The following is a 19,775-nucleotide window of genomic DNA, read 5'->3' as shown; positions in this document are numbered from 1 at the left end:
ATGCTAAATGAAATAAGCTGTTCACAGAAGGACAAATCCTGTATGATTCCACGTATACGAGGTGTCTAAAATAGTCCCAACACATAGAAGCAGAGAATACAGTTGTGCTTGCCAGGGCCTGGGGGAGGAGGGGAAAATGGGGGCGTTGCGGTTGAGCAGGTGTCAAGTTTCAGTTATGCCAGATGAATAAGTTCAAGACATCTGCTGTACAGCAAAGCGCCTGCTTAGCAGTACTGTATCGAACACTTCAGAATTTCTTGAGTGTAGATCTCATGTTAAGTGTTCTTTACAACAATAAAAATGTATATGTTTTTAAGAGAACATTATGGTACCTAAACATTGCATTTTACAGTTTCCTCTGGTTTCAGAGGAAGCTTTTGAACCATGAATAATCCAAGGATAGCTACTTACCTAATTCACAGTTCTTTCCTTCAAATCCAACTTGACACCAACATTCGTAGGAATTAATGTCATCCTTGCACAGGCCGCCGTTTAAGCATGGATTGGGCTCGCACTGATCTCCATCTTTGAGAGAGATGGAGAAGTTGGATTAGCAGGTAAATTGCTCAGAATGCCTGGTCCTCCCTGCGCAGACTCGTGGCGTGGGGAGCCAGACTTTTAGGGTCAGAGCAGAGCTGCTGATCTGGAAACCAGCTGCTTATGGGATGCCCCTGTCTTCCTAAGTTTCTAAAAGCAACTCAAATAAAGCTTCTTAGGCTAACACTGTCCTAGGAAGTTGGCCCGAGGAAGGCGTGTACATAGTTTATGCAACCAAAGGGGAGAGACGAGGGGCAAGAACATCCGAGTGTGGAGATGCACTCTGTCAGCAGAGGCAAGAAGGACGTCCAGTCCTTCCTTAGAGACTGATGACGGAGTCGCTTCTAAATCGGTCATCTACATCATACAAGGTGACTCTGTCATGCGTCTTGCAGAGCACGCTGAGCTAGATGACACATGTAACTGCACTCGAGCTGGCAGCCTTGGCATGGAGCAAATGCGTCTTCCTCATAGTATCATTTAACTTTTAGGAATCGTATGCAGTAATGGTTCAAAACAACAGAAAAGCTGCTTTACTACTGAAGGATAATCTACTGTCTGTGAGTTAGGTTCCAAATGGTCTAGGTAAAGTGAGAAACAACTCTGAATACAAAGAACTAGCAAGGAAAATGTGCTTTCTTTATATATAGATTTTCTGTTTCCTTCCTACCTTTCCTGAAGTTTCTACACTTAGAGACCTTTGAAGAGGGCCTTTGAAGACACGAGTGGTGAGACAACAGGCGGGAAGGAGTAGGTATGAGGGGAAGGGTCAGAGTGAGAAGAGAACCTCTACGTCTAGTTTCTTGGAGCTCTGCCTCCATCCACACTTCTAGGGAAGCTTCAGAAGAAAGGGATGAATAGAACCAGAAGAGAGGTCGGTAGGTACTCTGAGCCGTGAAGAAAATTGGGAGTTAGATGAGCAAGACTTAATAGATGAATCAGAAAAGAGTAAGCCATAAAGATGACAGAAGAATAAAAGGGTGAGAGAAAGGGGATGATTAAAGAGAACTTTCTAATTATCGGTCATATTTTATTTATTATTTTTTGTCTTTCTGCCTTTTCTAGGGCTGCTCCCATGGCATATGGAGGTTCCCAGGCTAGGGGTCGAATCGGAACTGTAGCTGCCGGCCTACGTCACAGCTCATGGCAATGCTGAATCCTTAACCCACTGAGCGAGGCCAGGGATCGAACCTACAACCTCATGGTTCCTAGTCAGATTCGTTAACCACTGCCCCACAATGGGAACTCCTCGGTCATATTTTAGAGCAAAGCTCCCTAATATCTGGTGTGGGGATCCCTGCCTGCTCTAGGGACAGCAGTAGCATGTCTGTCATGCTCGCTCTCAGGAGCATGTATCCAGGTCCCATTGACTAAGGGCTACTGTCCCTTTCTCAGAAATAGTCCCTCTCTGGAAAATCTGCTCTTTGTGAAAAATTAGACCTTGTCCCCTCTCCTCTCTGCCCCTTGATCCAGTGTGCTTTTGCACAGATACTTCAATTTGTTCCAATTCCATGAAAACAAAATACATTATCTCTGGTTTGTTATTATTGATGTTCAGAACTGGTCTAAAAAACGAGCTACATTTGCACTTTATATTATAGACCAACGGGTCTGAATTATTTAGGATGTTTCACTGAAAGGGTCTGGGCTTGCAGCCAGCTACACAGCGACTCATTTGCTGAGACATATCTTGAAAATGAGTGTCATTTTATCCCGCATTTAGTCCTCCTTTGGGTGCTTGTCTGTGTGTACTTTGGGCTGAGGCAGAGCCACAGACAGTAGGGGTCAAAGACAACAGGGGACAGGACCCTGCCAAGTGAGTGATTCCTGTTTAAGGCTACTCGGCGGTGGTTTAATGAATAACTGCTTTTAGATTTGAAGGCTGGGAGGGGTAATAGAGAAAGCAAGGGGTTGGGAACTAGAACATTTGGCTTCTTTTCTGGTCTCCACGCCTCCCCAGCTGGGTGACCTTTGGCAAGTCGTTTAACCTCCCTTAACCTCCCTTCCTCCTTCTGTAAAATGAAGTTAACAGTGCTTTGCTCCCAGGATTGGTGTGAGGATTGAATGTGACGGGCACTCTGTAAACTGTAAAGTGCTGGACAGATGCTCGTTAATGTGGTTGGGTGATATTTCTCCTTCAACCAGGCTCTCTGCATGGTGAGTTGATGGCAGAGCAAAGGGCAGGAGTGCGGGGCCTGCGTCCCTACCGTGTGAGGAAGCCCATACGGGGGGAGAATAGCATGGGCTCCTCTGGAGTGGCTGGGAATCTAGACTGCAACGTGAAAAGGAGCATGAAGTTGAGTTTTCTTTTTCCTTGTTTTTGTTTTATTTTTAGTAGACAGTGGTGACAGTGTAGAAAATCATTAATCAGACTCTTCAGTTAGAGCTAAGAGACCAGGAGGGGGAGCTCTCATGCCCTCTGACTGTCGTAGAGCCCAACAGCCAGTGACAAGCCATGGACTCCTTGTTTAGGAAGCCCTGCCAACGTGCTTTACCCCTCTTTAAAAGAGTTCTCGGTCCCTAGCAGGGGCTTGCATGTGACTCACCCTGGTTGCAGAGAACTGCAGTTCTCTGCTTATCTTGAATAAACTTTGCTGGAGTCTGTTTCAGATCAACAACAGAATCATACCCTTGATGTTTTCCAGGTATTTTTACCTGTGTTTGAGTCAACAATGCAGCCTGTGACCTAGAAGGCAGGGGCCTAACGTCCACATCTGGTATTTGAGATGTACTGATGAACCCCTGCTTCGAGGTGGGAGGCCAAGTGGGTGGGGGTGTGAGCAATGAAGGTGTTGGGAGAGTTGAAATACAGCCAAGAATATTTATACTCTTGCTCCCTGCCCCTTGGGGGAGGGAGGGGAAATTTATTTGCTTTAAAAAAAGTACAAGATCCAAAGTTTTAAATAGATGAGAAATAGAGAATAAAATGACTTGTTTGGCCAAACTCAGTAGAGGGTTGGCATGGTAGCTTTCATTACTAAGAATAAGGAAAGGCAGATAAAGCAATGTGAAGGAGCGGGCCTCTTCCTCCCTCATGATTTCAAAACAATGTGGAGAAATTATGAGTTACAAGAGTATCAACAAGGCCATCAGTGTCTCCAGAATAGAATCTAGAAAATAGCATTGATGGATTTCAGTGAATGTGCTGTCCAGGTTAGTTTCTGTTCATGCAGATGGTCGGAGAGAAGCCAACCTCGGAAACTTACACTGCCTCAAGATCCTGCTGCTGGATTTTATATTAGTTTTAAGACTTAGCTGTCATTCAAGTTTTGACTTTTCCTCCTTTTGGTCAATTCATTCAACAAATATTTACGCAACACTTCTGTACCAGATATTATTTGAGGTACTAGGAATACATCCCTGAAGGAAACAGTTGAGTACCCCTGCTGACAAGCAGCTTGCCATCTAATGAGGTGGGAGAAATCGTGTAAGAACATTATATGATACCTCAGTTGGTGAAAAGTGCTCTGAGAAATAATAGCACAAGCCTGAAGTGATGGTGTTCTGAGGGGGCAGGTTGAAGTGTGAATAGATCATCAGGGTAGGCTTCACTGAGGTGGTGACATTTGGCTAAGGGAGGTGAGAGAGCAAGCCTAGGGGAACCTGACAGAAGAACCTTCCACAGTAAAGACACAGATCCTAGAGGCAGGGACCCAACTTCCAAATACAGTAAGATGAACCCCTGCTTTGGGGTGGGAGGCCAAGTGGAAGAATTCCTAGAGCGTGCAAAGAGCAGCAGCAATGCCAAGGTGAGGTCAGACGGGCAGGGCAGTCAGAAAGGGCCTTGTGGGCCCTCAGAAGGAGAAGAGCTTCCCCCCCCCCAGTTTTTTGGGTTGCACCCATGGCACGTGGAAGTTCCCCGGTCAGGGATCAAACCCACGCCACAGCAATGACCTGAGCTGCTGCAGTGATAACTCTGGATCTTTAACCTGCTTAGTCACCAGGGAGCCCTGGAGAAGGATGTCTAAGCAGTAAACATTTAAGTCAATCAGCATTCTCTGATTCTCTAGGAAGATTGCAACCTCTCATTCAGTCCCAGATGCAGTTTGCTTTGGTTCTTCCTTGCAGATTCCTGGGGTGGAAAGATGTTATTTTTGAAGCCCTAGGGAGGAGTCAGCTTATCTGCCAGCAGATATCTCTCATGCTGGCGTAAACCTAGAGTATATCACTGTTCAATTTTGGGTGAAAGGAGTTGGAATTATTTTTCTGAGCCCTTTCGACAGTTTAATATATTATCTGTGTACACAGAAAAAAAATGTATAATTCTTGAATGTTTCGTATACCAGCTAGAGGATAAAATGAGTTGCTTACCAACATATTGCTTCCAAAATTCATTCTGTAAAGAAAAAGAGGACAAGTTAATGGTAGTATTTAAAATGCTTTGGATTTGAGTCCCTTTCTATTGTAACATTTATGATACACATAAATGTATAGATATTTTAAAATTCCAAAGAGAAGTATGCTTTTCACCCCATTTTCTTTTTTTTAAGGTTTTTTATTCTTTGCTCCGCATGTGAAGGATGTTAGGTGGAAATACTCACAGTTTTCTCAGTGTTTTCAAAAACTTCTCGTGCTTCTTCAAAACTACACTTTTCTTCTATACATTCTCTCTCAAGATTCCCTCGAACAAACTCTTCCAGTTTGCCTGAATTATACCTCTTTGGCCGATGCAGAATTTTGGTGGCATTTTCACGATCAAGGAAAACTGAAATTTGAAAGAACTATTCTTTAGCTATAGAAAAGAAAAACATCACGAAAATTAAATACGACTCTTAAGAAAGGCTTTGTTTTTAATCCCGGTAATCCCAAAGCCAATTTATCTTTGCGGTGTGGAGCTGAACTCTGCGATGTTCTTACGGCACTGTATACACACGGAGATTTAGGAATTAAAATTCAATTTTACTTTGAGTCAGGAGAGCTTTGGTAATAAAAGGTCAGATTTGCAATCATATTTGAATTTACTTTGGATGAAAAAGAAAGTTCTCAAATAAGCAGTTAACGTCACACTTTGGCATCATTTGAAAACAGCTAATTGCAGAGCCTTGCAAGGCCATCCATCACCCTGGCCAGGCTGTGTTTCAGGATGCAGTTGCCCAGATGACTTGGTAGCACCTTTCTCTTAGAAGAGCAGACGTCTGCATGTAATCCCGCTGTCTCTCATTAGATATTAAAGAAAAACCACGGCGTGCATTTTTTTTTTTAATCTTCAGACTCATAGCACCTTCAGGTGGCATGGGTTATAGGACTTCCAGTGACACAAGTCTTTCTCTGAGCTACAGGATGTGCTATATTTTAGCTGTGACTGCTGAGGGTGTAGGAACACTCCTGAACTCTGGAGGATTGAGGTCTCTAACTGAAATCTCCGCCCACCACCCAGTCTCAATTTCTTCTTTCTGTTTCGCTCTCTGTCTCTGTGTGGGTGTCTCTCCTTAGAGAGATACAGATAGAGTATTTAAATCTATAATTAATAACAACTCGAAGTTGCCTGGGGTTGTTCTTTTCTTTAGGAGACTATCTGATACCAACTCAACCGGACCAGGTGTTTATAAGATGAACTTTCCAGAGCATTTTGGGACTGTTTTCTCATTAGCTCAAAAAAAGGAGGAAAGGAATGGAAACAAACTCAATTGCCTTATTGCCATTGCAGCTGTTCACTTCATGGAGCCTTCTAGTCCCTTGTCAGCCACTTGCTTTTTCTCTTGCTCTTCAGGTTCCCTGGGGCTTCACTTTCCCCCTGAAGTTCGCTCAGACTTTCTCCGCTCAACTCTTCACTGGCCAGCTTTTTGCCCCGTCTGCAGGGCTGCCGCACCTGCGGCCCTGGCCTCTAGGTCGGTGCGGGCAGCTGCCTCGTCCTTCCCTTGCAGGCAGCCACGCACCGTGGACAAAGCCACCGAGCTGCAGGTGGTTGCTCTTGCATGTCGATGCCCACCAGCTTCCGCCAGGCCCTCCTCTCTGCTCGCCCACTCTTTTGCTTGGCCCTGGGTGCTCTTACAGTAGCCTGTGTGTCTCTGTTTTCAATGTGCTCCAGTGGAAAAATAGGGGTTTGGAGTCGGATCAGACACAGCTGGGTTTGAATCATGTGCCTACCATCTACTGCCAGCGAGATCTTAGGGAAGCCACCCAATCTCTGAAGCGTAACTTTGTCACATGTAAGCGGTGCTGACAGGCTCAGTGCGATGCTCTGTGCAGGCTCGTGTGCTGCTTCTCTCTTCCTTTCTACTCCTCTGCTTGGCCTGCCTTCCTAATTTTCTCCATTCCCTTTTTCTTTTTTTTTTTTTTTGTCTTTTTGCCTTTTCTAGGGCCGCTCCCGCAGCATATGGAGGTTCCCAGGCTAGGGGTCTAGTCAGAGCTGCAGCCGCCGGCCTACACCAGAGCCACAGCAACGCAGGATCCGAGCTGTGTCTGCGACCTACACCACAGCTCACGGCAACGCCGGATCCTCGACCCATTGAGCCAGGCCAGGAATCAAACCCTCAACCTCGTGGTTCCTAGTCAGATTCGTTAACCACTGCGCCATGACGGAAACGCCTCTGTTCCCTTGATTTAATACACTTTGGGGCATCTCTTTCTCTTCTCTGCTCCTGTCCATGTAATGAAATGACTACTGTCAGGATCAACCAGGACCTCCTAAAAGATGATGTTGAGTTTATGTGTTTTCCGCCTGCTTTGAAACCTTTCTAATGGTTGATGTCTCACTTTTCAGGGCACTTTCTCCGTGAAATCACTCTTTTCTGTTCTCCTCTCTGCTCTGACTCTTGTCATTCACCCCCCGGTTGAGTCTGTTCATTCCCCTTCTGCCTGCCTCTATGTGTTTGGGTTCGCCCAGCCTCCAGCTTCAGCCTTGTCCCTTTTCACTGCATACGTCCCTGCCAGAGCCGGGACTAGGGTGAGGTAAGCAAGGCACCGAGGGTGTGTACAAGCACATTTATGCCTTGTGTGCCTCCCTTGTCCCACCCTGGTCCAGCTCTGAGCACTCACTGCCGCTGCCGGGCACTGCACCAGGTACCAGAGCATCCATGCTCACTCCCTGGATTCTCACGCACAAGTGGTTGTAACCACTGTTTGTACAAGGGTGAGTTCTGAATATCCATCTCAAGTCAGATACACCTTCCGAATTCCAGGTTGCCTTTCTAGTGCTCTAGCTGCACATTGTAATGTGGCTGATGAGACCTGATGTTTATTTCATGCTTCGGACAGTGTGCTCGGTGCTTTGCATCCACTGTTTCATTCCTTTCTCACAGCAGTCCCATGAGATGGGTACTGTCAGCTCATTTTTGTAAATCAGAAAAATGGAGGTTCAAAGAGGTAAAGTGATATATGGCCCGAGTAACATATTAAAGTGTCAGAGCCAGAATGCTGACGTTGGCAGTCAGGCTGCACGGTCTGTGCTCTTAGGCATGGTGCCGTGTCCTAAATGCCCAAGACAGAGTCTCTACACTTCCTCTGAAGCCATTCTCCTTCCATGCCCAGATGGTTAAGTCCTGTCATTTCTACTTCCTTGATGCCGCTTGAGTTCCTTTCCTTCTTCTGTCTGTGCAGCTAACGGTCAAGTTCAGGCCCTCCCACCTTCCCTGGATGATCGTGGTCGCCTTAAGACCGGTCTCCCCGAGTCTGGCCACAGTTCATTAGGATGTTGCCAGGTCAAGCATCCTAAGTCAGCCATGGGTGGTATTTGTGTTTACACTTCTGATGACTCCAAACTCCTTAGTTTAGGGTCCAAACTCTTTAATTGAGGGCCTTCCTTATGTGATGACCTGACCCTGCCTCACCTGTCATCTTCAATATTGAGAACATACTGAGTTCCTGACAGACCTCACATTCTTTGTGGATCTGGATCTCTGCCCACGAGTGACCCTCTCTGCATAGAATGCCCTGGATCAGGCATTTAAGGAGAGTGAGCACACTCTTTTTTTTTTTTTAAAGACCTAGCTCAAAGTAGTCTCTCCCTGTCAGTGTTTGCCCAGGTAATGTATTCCCTTCGCTGTGCTTCTTTAGCACCGGGTTCATGTTTTCTCACATGGTACTGAAATCTCTGCCCAGACCGCATGGTGCTTTAGGTGGAAGAGGGAGGCTGCTTTCCCTCAAACCCCTGGGACCTGACCACAGTGCCTGGCACCAAGAAGTCGCCCAGTTTTGTGAAGTCGTGTACAGTGGATGGACTGAAGCTTTCGTTTATTTATTTCATTCATTCATTCTGAATGAAAGACAGCTTGAGTGCGTCTGCTTTACAAAACCGAATTGGTTTCACAGAGCAGTTTTTATTTCAAAATTCCAAATTGACGCAGTAATACCTAAGGGCAGCAGCCATGAAAATGCAACATCTCAGTAAATCATTCATAGAAGCCGCTTTCAGAAGCCAGCGACAGCTCAACAGCAGAGGAGAGCGCTGCCACACTGTCCACCCCGAGGGAAGGCCCCCGTGCTCCGCTCAAGGGCTCTTACCTCTGACTGTCTTTCTCCTCACGGTTGTCTGCGGGCCATACATTTAACCTCCCTTCTGGCTTGTCTCTTCTAGTCATTTCCCAAGCCCTGAAATCCTAATCCCTCTTTTTCTCCAAACCTCCCCTTTCCCCAACATCTGCCATCTTCAAGGGGGCAGTAGCCCTCTTAAAACCCACGTCATCTCACCACTTACCATGAAGGAAGGGTTTGGATCCCTTATCCTTCTAAATCCCACACTGATGAGAGATGTGTAAAGACCTAGCTTTATGTCCTATTTTGTGAGGTTTCTAGCTAAATTTATTCCTTGACTCTACCCACTTTGCTGGTTTGATTTAACCTTTGCATTCTCGTATCATTATTTCTGCATTTCAGTGTGACATCATGTCTGGAGTGGGAACCACGGGGCCAGTCTGCTTTCAGGGGACACTTAGGGTTGGCACCCCTGATCCTGGCACTGTCAGCCACTAGATTTGATTATAATAGGTTGACAAGTAAGTGTGATAAATGTTTCCTGCGGGAACATGCTGTTTGTCTAAATGGGGTCGTTTCTTCCCGCTGTGCCTTCCTTTGGGGAGCGCAGAAAGGCATGGAAGTTGTGAAAAAAATCAAGTCATGTCAAGTGCGTTAACTAAGTTCCTCCTCTTTCCATCCATTCTTGGACTTGCTTGGCTGACCTAAGAGCTCAAGTGAGTTCTGAGATTCCCCATGTATTAACTCCAAGATGATTAAAATCAGAGACAAAATAATTTCTTCCTAACCCATGGAAAACTTTAGTGATAAGTAACAACTTACTAATGAACTTTTGTGTTTTAAGTAAAGAGGTTCAATTGCCAGGCTAGGGGTTGAATCGGAGCTGTAGCCACCGGCCTACGCCAGAGCCACAGCAACGCGGGATCCGAGCCGCGTCTGCAACCTACACCACAGCTCACGGCAACGCCGGATCGTTAACCCACTGAGCAAGGGCAGGGACCGACCCCGCAACCTCATGGTTCCTAGTCGGATTCGTTAACCACTGCGCCACGACGGGAACTCCATGGTATATAGTTTTATAGGTTTTTAAAATTCGAGGCATGCCTCATTAAATAGTTTTAATATTTTGAATCACGTCAGGTCTTAAAATCAGACTTTTTGTGTAAATCATTGTTTTTGCTCTAATATTTCCCATTTTGATTTCGAAGTGATGAATAGAAAAACCGTAAAATGACAATTTTTTCTCCATATTCTGGTGTTTCTTTGTTAAAACATTTCCCCCCTTTTAATTTTTTTTTTAAGCATGGAGATGACTGTTTTCTGAGGCATTACATTGTCAAATCAGAAGCCCAACAGTGTCCATTAAAAATGTGCTATAAACATTATAAATCTGTTTCGTTTTAAAAATGAAGAAGACATAGCTCCCAGAGAACCAGTATTTACCAACCCATATGCTGACTCCTAGAATCCTGTATACATTGTGGTCGAATCCTGTAATCATTGTTTTATGAAAAAGACAGCCCCGGACATTTCTGTATCTAAAAGACAAGCACATTCCATGTATCTTTAAAAAGGAAACAAACCTGTACATTCCGCACTGAGTAGATATCCTAAAAGGCAGATGGAGACGAGGCCCAGTGATTCTGCCATGATCACGTTCAGGCGCCGCATAACCTCTGCTAGTAGATTGTGCAAGTTAGAAGGTTGACCAATTGTTCCAAAGTACAAGCTGAGCTGTATTTACTTCTGGGAAGCAATGTCCATCTCCCTCGGTGGGTCTTTGGGCTGCTTCCAGTGGCCTCTGGGGTTAAATGAACAGATGAGGCAGTGGCCATTATTAATCTCCATCTCCAATTCCAGGGGCTTCTGCCACTGTGGCTGATTTGAGGCTGAAGCAGGAATTGGCACACCATTAGAACAGGGGGAGGTATAATGGTTGCAGTAGCTGGGGCAGCAGAATTCACCATAGGATCCATCTTATCCTTGTCAGGGAGCGCTAATGTCCTATAAAGGTAAGGAGATGGAAAAAAGGAAGTCATTTTGTCACCCACTTTAATATATCCCCCGTGCTCACATATACATACCCTTGAGTCAGCTGATGGATCTTTTGTGTTCCTCCTCCTAAGGAGGAGTTTAGAAACTTTGCTGCGCCATGTGCCCATGAGTGTATGTATTTGGATACATATTTATGTGTATAAAATAAACGTATGAATATTATGTACTAGTTCATTTTAATATACCACTTCACATATGATATAAAAAACTTGTAATAGTATACTAGCATTTACCTACCTTTCTTTGTGCTGTTGTACACATCTTATTTCTACATGTTATAAACCCCCATTACATTTTTACTACTTCTGCTCTAAGCAGTCACCAATCTTTTCAAGAAATTTAAAAATGAGGCCAAATATTTTGTTTTTAGTCACACATTTACCATTGTATTCTTCATTTCTTTGAGTAGATTCAAGTTTCAATCTGTTATAATTTTTCATCATTCTGAAGAATTTTAATAATTTTGATAGTATAGGTCATCTTATGATGAATTTTTTCAGCTTTTGTCTATTTGAAAATGTGTCCATTTTGGAGTTTCCTTTGTGGCTCAGCGGCAAGGAGTTTCCGTCAGGCTCAGCAGTAACGAACCTGAGTAGGACCCGTGGGGACTCGGGTTCGATTCCTGGCCTTGCTCAGTGGGTTAAGGATCTGGCATTGCTGTGGCTGTGATGTAGGTTGACAGCTGAAGCTCCGATCCATCCCCTAGCCTGGGAACTCCATATGCCGTGGGTTCAGCCCTTAAAAAAAAAAAAAAAAAGTAAATGTGTCCATTTTACTTTTGTTTAAGTAATTGGGCTGTATATACAATTCTAGGTTGACAATTTTTTTTTTCTTTCAGCATGTTAAGTCATCTAATGCCTTCTGGTATGCATTGTTTCTGATGAGAAGGCAGTGAATATTCTCATAATTTATTTTCAGCAATTTGACTACAATGAGCCAGAGTATTCTTGGGGTTCACTGAGATTCTTGGATCCCTGGTTTTAAAATTAGGAAAATTCTTGGACCTTATTTTTCAAAATTTTATTTTGAAATAGAGTTAAAGGAAATTTCAAAAAAAAAAAAATTGCTGTCCCATATACCTTTCACTCAGCTACACCCGGTGTTTGTATCTTACATAAATACAATAGTGTAACATCAAAACCAGGCAGTGGCCATCGATTGGTCTATTGTATAATTCTAAGTGATTTTATTGCATAGATTTCTGTGACCACCACTGTAGTCAATATACAGCACAGTTCTGTGACCACAACGGTCTCCCTTGTGCTATTTTATAATCAAACCCATTCCCCTCCTCCCATTATTCCTAACCCGGCACTACTGATCAGTTTTCAGTCTCTATAATGAAAGTGTTGTAGAAATAGGATCAGACAATATTTGACCTTTTGAGATTGGCTCTTTTCATTCAACACAATGTCTCTGAGGTGCATCTAGTTTGCTACATGTTCCAATAGTTGCTTTTCACTGCTGAGTATTACGTGGTGTGGATATGCCACAGTCTGTTTAATTATTCACTTAGGGATATTTTGATTGTTTTCAAAGTTTTGCTGTTGCAATACGCTTTTAGCATTCATGTACAGATTTCTACGTGGATGTAACTTTTAAATTTCTCTGGGATAAATGCTCAGGAATGCAGTTTTCTGGGTCATGTGAGAGTTGAATGTTTTTAAAATAAACTGTTTTCCAAAATGGCTGTAACACTTTTACATTCTGACCAGCAATGAATAAATGATCCAGTTTCTATGCATCCTTGCAAGCATTTGGTACTATCACTGTTTTTTATTTTAGATATTCTGATAGGTGTGTAGCAATAACTCATTGTATTTCTTACAACTACAGTTGGTTTAGGAGTTCCCACTGGTGCAGTGGGTTAAGGATCAGGTGTTGTCTCCACAGTGGCTTGGGTCGCTGTTGAGGTGCGAGTCTGATCCCTGGCCCAGTGCGGTGGGTTAAGGGTCTAGTATTGCCAGAGCTGTGGCATAGGTCGTGACTGTAGCTAGGATTTGATCCCTGGCCGGGAACTTCCATATGCCATAGGTGCAGCCAAAAAAAGAAGAAAAGTACAGTTGATAATTACAATGTTTTGCCATTCTTTGCTGTACAGCCGAGTGCTTCAGTCATACACACACACACACACACACACACACACACACACATTCTTTTAAAATACTGTTTTCCATCATGGTCTATCCCTGGAGATTAGGTATAGTTCCCTGTGCTGTACAGTAGGACTTCATTGCTTATCCATTCTAAATGTCATAGTTTGCATCTACTAATCTCAAACTCCCAGTCCCTCCCATTCCCTCCCCCTCCCCCACTGGCAACCACAAGTCTGTTCTCCATGTCTGTGAGTCTATTTCTGTCCTGTAGATAGGTTCATTTGTGTCATAGTTTAGATTCCAGATATGATAACATACAGTATTTGTTCTTCTCTTTCTGACTTATTTCACTCTGTATGAAAATCTCTAGTTTCATCCATGTTGCTGCAAATAGCATTATTTTGTTCTTTTTTATGGCTGGGTAGTATTCCATTGTGTATATATATATACCACAACTTCTGAATCCATTCATCTGTCGATGGACATTTAGGTAGTTTCCATGTCTTGACTATTGTGAATGGTTCTTCTATGAACTATTACAGAAGAATCATGTATACCCACTATCATATGGGTGCATGTATCTTTTTGAGTTAAAGTTTTGCCCAGATATATGCCCAGAAGTGGGATTGCTGGATCATATGGTAATTCCATTTTTATTTTTCTGAGGTACCTCCATACTGTTTTCCATAGTGGTTGTACCAATTTATATTCCCACCAACAGTGAAGGAGGATTCCCTTCTCTCCACACCCCCTCCAGCATTTGTTATTTGTAGACTTATTAAGGATGGCCATTCTGACTGGTGTGAGGTGGTACCTCATTATGGTTTTGATTAGCATTTCTCTTATATTTAGTGATGTTGAGCATCTTTTCATGTGCCTACTGGCCATCCATATGTCTTTTTTGGAGAAGTGTCTATTTAAGTCTTCTGCCCATTTTTCAATTGGGTTGTTTGTTTTTCTTTTGTTGAATTTTATGAGTTGTGTGTATATTTTGGAGATTAAACCCTTGTCAGTTGCATTGTTTGCAAATATTTTCTCCCATTCCCTAGGTTGTGATAACTCATTGTATTTTAATTCGTATTTCCCTCTATATCCTCTTCAGTGAAATGTATATTCATATCTTAGCCTGTTTTCCAGTTAGATGGTTTGATGTTTATTGTTGGATTTTTAGAGTTCTTTATAGATTGTAGATATATATCCCTTGTCAGATACATGGTTTGCAAATACCATCTTTTAGACCATAGCTTGTCTTTTTATGCTCTTAACTGGGTCTTTCACCAAGCCAAAGTTTTAAAATTTTATGTAGTCGAGTTTTTTTTTTTTTTTTTTTTTTTTTAACAACTGCCCCTGTGGCATATGGATGTTCCCAGGCCAGGGGTCGAATTGGAGCTGCAGCTAGGGCCTATACCACAGCCACAGTAACACCAGATCCAAGCCACATTTGTGACCTACACTGCAGCTTAAGGCAACAGTGGATCTTTAACCCACTGAACCAGGCAAGGGATTGAACCTGCATCCTCACAGAGACATCAGCTCCTTAACCTGCTGAGCCACAATGGCAACTCCCCCAGTGTATTGTTTTTTTTAATGCCTCACGCCTTTAGTATTACATTTAGAGCTCTTCCACTAAACTACTTTGAAGCTTTTTCCTATCATCCATCCATCCATCCATCTATCTATCTAATCTATCTATCTTTTTACAGCCATACCTGTGACATATGGAAGTTCCTGGGCTAGGGGTTGAATTGGAGCTGCACCTGCAGGCCTATGCCACAGCCATGGCAATGCTGGATCCTCAACCCACTGAATGAGGCCAGGGAATGAACTTGCATCTTCGTAGACACTGTTGGGTTCTTAACCTGCTGAGCCACAAGGGGAACACACTTTTTCCCATTTAAAGCATGTTTTATAGTTTGAAGTTTGAGTCCTGGCTGTGTTCCATTTTGAGTTAATTTTTATATAAGGTATGTCGTTTAGCTTGAGCTTTATTTTATTTTTTTTGACTGTGTTCGATTCCTCCAGTACCATTTGTTAAAAAGACTGTCCTTCTGGAGTTCCTGTCATGGTGCAGTGGTTAACAAAACTGACTAGGAACCATGAGGTTGCAGGTTCGATCCCTGGCCTTGCTCAGTGGGTTAAGGATTCAGCATTGTTGTGAGCTGTGGTGTAGGTCACAGATGTGGCTCGGATCCTGCGTTGCTGTGGCTCTGGTGTAGGCCCCTAGCCTGGGAACCTCCATATGCCGTGGGAGTGGCCCTAGAAAAGGCAAAAAGACAAAAAACAAACAAAAAAGAATGTCCTTCCTCTGTTTATTTGCTTGTGCAGGGTTTTTTTGTTGTTGTTGTTGTTTGTTTTTTTCAAATCAGTTGAGTATTGGTTTGAATATATTTCTAGGTTCTTAATTCTGTTCCATTGCTGTGTTTATCCCCTCTGCCAGTACCACACTGTCTCGATTACTGTAGCTTGATAGTAAGCCTTTGTATCATGTAGAGTGATTCCTACTGCTTTAACATTCTGTGGAAAAATTGCTTTAATTTTTCTAGGGCCTGTAACTTGCCATATCAATTTTATTTTTTATTTTTTAAAATTATAGCTGATTTACAATCAGTTTAAGGTATACAGCATAATGATACCGTCCTTTTATGGCTTATACTTGATTAAAATTTATTACAGGATAATGGCTATAATTCCCTGTGCTATATGATGTTGGCTCTGGGTTTGTCCTAAATGGCCTTTATTATGTTGAGACATGTTCCCTCTATACCCACTTTGATGAGAGTTTCGATTATGAATAGATGAATTTCTTCAAATGCTTTTTCTGCATCTGTTAAGATCGTATGGTTTTTGTTTTACTTTTGGTCTTTTTAGGGCTGCACACCTGGCATATGGAAGTTCCCAGGCTAGGGGTTGAATCAGAGCTGCAGCTGCCGGCTTAGACCACAGCAACGCCAGATCCCAGCCACTTCTGCGACCTACACCACAGCTCATGGCAATGCTGGATCCTTAACCCACTGATCAAACCTGCTTCCTCTTGAATACTAGTCAGATTCATTTCTGCTGAGCCATGATGGGAACTCCCATCTTGGTTTTTTTTTTTAATCTTTCCTTTTGATAATGTGGTATATCACATTGATTGACTGGCAAATGTTGAACCATCCTTGTGACCATGGAATAAATCCAACTTGTTCATGGTGTATGAACCTTTTTGTATATTGTTGGATTTGATTTGCTAATATTTTGTTGAGGATTTTTGCATCTATATTCCTCAAGGATGTTGACCTGTAATTTAAATTTTTTGTAGTATCTTTGGTTTTGGTATCAGGGTAATAATGGCCTTGTAGGATGAATTTGGGAGTGCTCCATAATCTCCAATTTTTTGGGGTAGTTTGAAAAGATAGTTATTAGTTCTTCTTTATGTATTTGGTAGAATTGCCCTCTGAAGCCGTCTGGTCCTGGACCTCTGTTTGCTGGGAAGTTTTTTGTTTTTTTGTTTTTTAAATATAAATTCAATTTCACTGTTAGTGATAGTCTGTTCAAATTGTCTGTTCCTTGATTCAGTCTTGGCAGGTTGTATTGTTTCTAGAAATTTATCAGTTTCCTAGGTTGTCCAATTTGTTGACATATGACCGATCATAGTTTCTCTTATGATTTTTTGTATCTCTGTGATTATCAGCTGTTATTTCTCTTATTTCATTTCTTATTTTGTTTACATGGGTCCTCTCACTTCTTAGGCTGCCTAAAGTTTTATCAATCTTGTTTATCTTTTCAAAAAAGCAGCTCTTGGTGTCCTCGATCTCTTCTATTGTTTTCTTGGTCTCTGTTTATTTCCTATCTGGTCTTTGTTATTTCCTTTCTTATGCTGACTTTCAGCTTTGTTCTTTTCTAATTCCTTTAGATGGTAGGTTAGGTTGTTTGAGTCTTTTTGTGTCTTAAGGAAGGCCTGGATATCTATAAACTTACCTCTTAGAACTGATTTTGCTGCATCCTGTAGAGTTTGGAGTGTTGTTTCCATTTTGATCTGTCTTGAGGTAGTTTCTGATTTCTTCCTTGACTTCTTTGTGGACCCACTGGATTTTTAGTAACATGTTTTGTTTCCACATATTGGCATTTTTCCCATTTTTCTTTCCATAATTCATTTCTAGTTTCGTACTATTGTGTGCTTGCTGTAATTTCTATCTTCTTGAATGTGTTGAGACTCTTATTGTGGCCTAGCATGTTATCTGTCCTAGAGAACATTTCATGTGCACCTGAAAAGAATGTGAATTCTGCTGTTTTTGGATGGAATATCCTATATTATGTCCAACTGATCTGTGTCATGTAAGACCACAGTTGCCTTATTGATTTTCTCTCTGGATGATCTATCGATTGACATCACTGGGGAGTTAAAGTCCCATACTATTGTCAATTTCTCCCTTTTTGTCTGGTAATAGTTGGTTTATGTATTTAGGTGCTTCTATTTTGGGTGTATATATGTTAATGAGTATAATATACTCTTCTTGTATTGATCCTTTTATTATTATTCTCTTCTTTGTCTTTTGTTACAGACTTTGTTTTAAGGTCTATTTTGTCTGATATGAGTATTGCCACTCCCATTCTGTTGTTTTTGTTTGCAATAAATACCTTTTTCCATCTCCTCACTTTGTCTGAGTCTTTAGCTTTAAAGTGAGTCTTGTGTAGTCCACATTTAAAAGGGTCTTTTTTTAAAATCCAGTCATCCTATGTCTTTTTTTTTTATTTTTCAAAAGTTTCATTAAAGTGTAATTGAATTACAATGATGTGTTAATTTTTGATGCACAACAAAGTGATTCAGTTATACATATATTCATTCTTTTTCAAATTCTTTTCCCATATAGGTTATCACAGACCCTCTGTCTTTTGATTGGAGCATTTTAGTCCATTGACATTTAAAGTAATTACTGATAGGTATGTACTTAGTGACATTTTATTTTTTTATTTTTTTGTCTTTTTGCCTTTTCTAGGGCTGCACCCACGGCATATGGAAGTTCCTAGGCTAGGGGTTGAATCGGAACTACAGCTGCTGGCCTATGCCACAGCCACAGCAACGCAGGATCCGAGCCGAGTCTGCATCCTACACCACAGCTCATGTCAATGCCGGATCCTCAACCCACTGAGCAAGGCCGGGGGTCGAACCTGCAACTTCATGGTCTTAGTCGGATTTGTTAACCACTGAGCCACGACAGGAACTCCCTTAGTGACATTTTATTTCTTGTTTTCCAGTTGTGTTATATTTCATCTCTGTTCATTTCTTCTTTTTGTTTCTTACGGTTTGATGATTACTATGTTTGTACTCTTTTCTCTCTAGTTTTTGCATATCTATAATGGTTACCATGGTGTTCCTATATGTTGACCTACAACTGTATCTACTTTTAAACTGGTAGTCATTTAGGTTCAAACACATTCTAAAAGATCTACATTTTTCACTCCTTTCCCCTACATTTTGTGTTTTGATGTCATATTTACATCTTCATGCTTATCCCTTCACTGTTTATTGTAGTTGCTTTTAATTTTTTTGTCTTTTCATGGAAACAAGCTAAATGTCCATCAATAGGTGAATAGATAAAGAAGATGTGGTATATATATATATACATACACAATGGAATATTACCCAGCTGTAAAAAGAATGGAATAATGCCATTAGCAGCAAGATGGATGAACCTAGAGATAATTATACTAAGTGAAGTCAGAAAGAGGAAGACAAATACCACTGATACGTGGAATCTAAAATATGACACAGATGAACATATCTATGAAGCAGAAATGGAATCACAGACATAGAAGACAGATTTGTGGTTGCCAAGGAGACGGGGTGTGGAGGGAAGGATCGGGAGTTTGGAATTAGCAGATGCAAACTTGTATATATAGGATGAATAAACAAGGTCCTACTGTATAGCACAGGAAACTATATTTACTATCCTGTGGTAAACCATAATGGAAAAGAATATGAAAAATATATGTATAATTGAGTCACTTTATTGTACAGCATAAATTAGCACATTGTAAATCAACTATACTTCAGTAAAATTTAAAAAATTAAGGTTTTTTTGTCTTTGAATCTTCATAATGGCTTAAGTGGTTGCTTTTTTAAAAATTTTTTTATTTCCCCAGTACAATTTTTTTCCTGCTCTACATCATGGTGACCCAGTTACACATACATGTATACATTCTTTTTTCTCCCATTATCATGCTCCGTCATAAGTGACTAGACATAGTTCTCAGTGCTACACAGCAGGGTTTCATTGCTAATCCATTCCAAAGGCAATAGTTTGTATCTATTAACCCCAAGTTCCTCTCTCAGTTCTTTTTATCTGTTTGCCTTTGCTAGTAGAGTTTTCCCTTTCTTATAGATTATTACTTATTTTCCGCTTAGAGAAGACCCTTTAATATTTCTTTTAGGGTAGATTTAGTGTTGATGAACTCCTTTAGCCTTTGCTTATCAGAGAAGTTCTTTATCTCGCCTTTGATTCTAAATGATAGTCTTGTTGGGCAGAATCTCCTGGGTTACAGGTTTTCCATTTCGGCACTTCGAATGTATCAGGATTCTCCCTTCTGGCCTGCCAAGTGTCTGCAGGGAAGTCAGCTGGTAGCCTTATGGGAATTCTCTTTTATATGATGTTTTTCTCTTGCTGCCTTTAGAATTCTCTCCTTATCTTTACG

At 41.8% G+C, this 19,775-nt stretch overlaps 2 protein-coding genes across 8 annotated transcripts in view; one reads left to right on the top strand and one right to left on the bottom strand.

Annotated features, from left to right (window-relative positions):
• F9 (coagulation factor IX) overlaps positions 1–10,645 on the bottom strand; it is a 31,638-nt gene extending 20,993 nt beyond the window's left edge. For 2 of the 3 annotated variants that reach the window (XR_014834589.1, XM_021079512.2), the window contains exons 1-4: positions 10,533–10,627; positions 5,079–5,242; positions 4,849–4,873; positions 412–525 (exon numbers count right to left, since the gene is read on the bottom strand). Coding sequence is in view for 2 of the 3 variants with exons in the window: in XM_021079512.2 (XP_020935171.1) it covers positions 412–525; positions 4,849–4,873; positions 5,079–5,242; positions 10,533–10,620 (391 nt within the window). In the remaining variant the exon portion in view is untranslated. 3 annotated transcript variants of the gene reach the window in all.
• LOC110257820 (uncharacterized) overlaps positions 1–19,775 on the top strand; it is a 252,357-nt gene that overhangs the window by 12,594 nt on the left and 219,988 nt on the right. The gene's annotated exons all lie outside the window — the stretch shown is intronic.

This window comes from Sus scrofa, chromosome X, assembly GCF_054392235.1.
Source record: "Sus scrofa isolate SSC_HxYL_T2T_F1_AM1 chromosome X, Sscrofa_HxYL_maternal_Yorkshire_Landrace_v2.0, whole genome shotgun sequence".
NCBI classification, from domain to species: domain Eukaryota; kingdom Metazoa; phylum Chordata; class Mammalia; order Artiodactyla; family Suidae; genus Sus; species Sus scrofa.
This window is presented reverse-complemented; position numbering and strand designations above follow the sequence as displayed.